Here is a 2,500-nt window from a genome sequence, read left to right as displayed (position 1 = left end):
CTGGTCTTGCTGCACGACGAGAACATCCTGTTGTTGGCCAGTGAGCCGTCGTTGGCATTCTCAAACATGATGTACTTGCCTCCCTTGCTGTCGGTCGGCAGACACTCCGCAGCCTTGTCATGCTGCAGCGCAACAAACACAGTTACACACAAGCACAGTTACGCACATACACAGTTATGCACATACACACACACACACACACACACACACACACACACACACACACACATGCACAAACGATAATCACACTTCATTGATAAATCCAGCGGAAAGGTAGAATGCACGTGTAGCAGGGGTGAGCACGTGTTTGCACGTGGACCAGGGTGGATAAGCTTTTGCACATGTACTGTCGTGGACGTTGAAATCTGATGGGATGACCAGGGCTAGCGCCTTTACAGCTACAGTGCGTGTACTAGAGTACATGCACTGTAGCTCACATACACACTGTAAAAATGGACCAGCTGTGCTCAAGGCTGCAAGGCCAGCGCCGCTTCTCAACGGAAATCAATGTCCGCTACAGTACCAGGATGGACAAGTTTGTGCACATGTTCACGTGCAGTCGACCTACCGTTATAACGATAACCTCTATAACGATACTACCCTTATAACGATATTTTTCTGCCAAACCAAATCACTCCATTGACCTTTGTATACAATCATGTCTTACCTCTACAAGTATGACAATATTGCTATAACGATATTACTCCTATAACGATATAAAATGGGCCGACCAATCGACATTTTCCATTTTATAACAATATCTAGCAGGGAATATATAGAGCCCACTATCCAGGTAGGGCAAGCTTCACTTGATAAGTTGCTGGGACATGATGAAATACAATGGGGGCACCAGTGGGCACCTTGCTGCGTACATAATGCACATGTACATCAGTTTTTTATGCTATGAAGAGTGTAAAAAATGAACAAAATCATGCATTAAGACGTCCGTGTTTGAAATGAACCAGTTACCCTTATAACAATATTACCCGTATAACAATAATTCTTGGTCTGATGCAAATATTGTTATACGGGTAGGTCGACTGTACCAGGGTGGATACGTTTCTGTGCCCGCAGCAGGGCGAATACATTCGACAGCATGTGGCATGACCCCGCTTCTCACTCACCTTAGCACCCAGGTTATGGCCAACTTCGTGCAGATAGACAAGCCAGGACATCGAGGAGGGAAGGCGGTTGCCTTCGTTGGTCAGTGTCACGAGACCAGTGTTCGTCGACTGCTTTCTCGTAGTGCTAAACTTGGTGCAGACGCCGCCGACATACGCCAGGCCGAGAATTCCACCAGAAAACTGTCGGTTGGTGAACAGGTGTGAGAGGCAGAATGAGCCCCAGTTTTCCTGAACATGGGGAGAGAGAGAGAGAGGGGGGGGGGGGGGGAGGAGAGAAAGACAGAGAGACAGAGAGAACAACCTTTGACATAGTGTACAATGTCATGTACATGCAGGTCTGACCTGCCACAAGTGTGCGTCCTTGCCCTCAACCACCATGGAATCCTGTTGCGGTGCACACTGTGCATATTGTGACTACTGTTTTTGTTCGGTCAAGGGTAGGAATACACACCCCTGCTTCAGTACTTCCCGGGTCATCCGATGACATTGTGGTCGCAATTGCCAATGGCCCTACACCAGGCGTACTCTTGTTTTGTTTCCCGGAGTGTCGCGGAACCGCATTCTTCTCCTTTCCCTGTTCCCCTCCAGGGCCCAAGTGACCCTTGAGGCAGTGGCTCCACAGGACAGGTGATAGAAATAAATAATAATAATGTGATGTGGGTAAAGCCCATGAAAGACAAGGTTGCTGTGTTCACCAGCAGAGTATATATGGTTTAAGTCGCACCCCCCCCCCCCCCCTCTCCCTTTGTGACCAACATTAGGACTGCAGAACAGGGTGGACGTGAGCCCTACACTTTAAATCCTTAGCAAATGGGATGGGATTCGAGCCTAACATACATGAATAGCCACAAGAGTAGCCACAAGAGTTCGGTGGAAGTACTCAGGAGAACTATTTACTCTCGGCTGTGATATACATCTTTCACGGCAGAAAATCAGCAAAAAAACCGTATACTTGCAGTTAGCAGCTCACTAAACTTCAGTACCACTACATGTATTCCCCAATCAAGTTGCTTGGCCGCATTCAAGAGAGCAAGAGAAATGAGCAGCAGCGGCAGCAGCGGCAGCAGCAGCAATAGACATTGTCAGTACCTTTGACCATTCTTCTAGCACTGAGCCAGAACCCAGGAAGTCCTCTCCGAGCTTCGTCTTGCCACCAAAGAACGCCTTCATCTCCACGGCGGTAACAAAGGTCACCACCGTGCCAATGGCCAGGCGGACGCCTTCCGGTTTGCTCCCGCTCGTATCCAGGAAAGTCGTCGTCTGCAGGATCTTGTTTGCCTCGCGAATGTACAGCGCCATGACGCGTGTCATGGCAGAGCGCAGACCGGAAGTGTCAGTGGAGCCGATGGCTATGCACAGCATTTGCACACATATAG

The 2,500-nt window shown here is 49.0% G+C and overlaps 1 protein-coding gene across 2 annotated transcripts in view; it reads right to left on the bottom strand.

Annotated features, from left to right (window-relative positions):
* The window catches only part of LOC135805064 (disintegrin and metalloproteinase domain-containing protein 10-like), a 19,412-nt gene that overhangs the window by 7,280 nt on the left and 9,632 nt on the right, over window positions 1–2,500 (bottom strand). For both annotated transcript variants that reach the window (XM_065319054.1, XM_065319055.1), the window contains exons 4-6: window positions 2,214–2,473; window positions 1,125–1,352; window positions 1–122 (exon numbers count right to left, since the gene is read on the bottom strand). The exon at window positions 1–122 is cut by the window's left edge and continues 53 nt beyond it. In XM_065319054.1, coding sequence (XP_065175126.1) covers window positions 1–122; window positions 1,125–1,352; window positions 2,214–2,473 — 610 coding nt within the window. The remainder of the gene's footprint in view (window positions 123–1,124; window positions 1,353–2,213; window positions 2,474–2,500) is intronic.

The sequence above is a fragment of the Sycon ciliatum genome, chromosome 1, assembly GCF_964019385.1.
Source record: "Sycon ciliatum chromosome 1, ocSycCili1.1, whole genome shotgun sequence".
NCBI classification, from domain to species: domain Eukaryota; kingdom Metazoa; phylum Porifera; class Calcarea; order Leucosolenida; family Sycettidae; genus Sycon; species Sycon ciliatum.
This window is presented reverse-complemented; position numbering and strand designations above follow the sequence as displayed.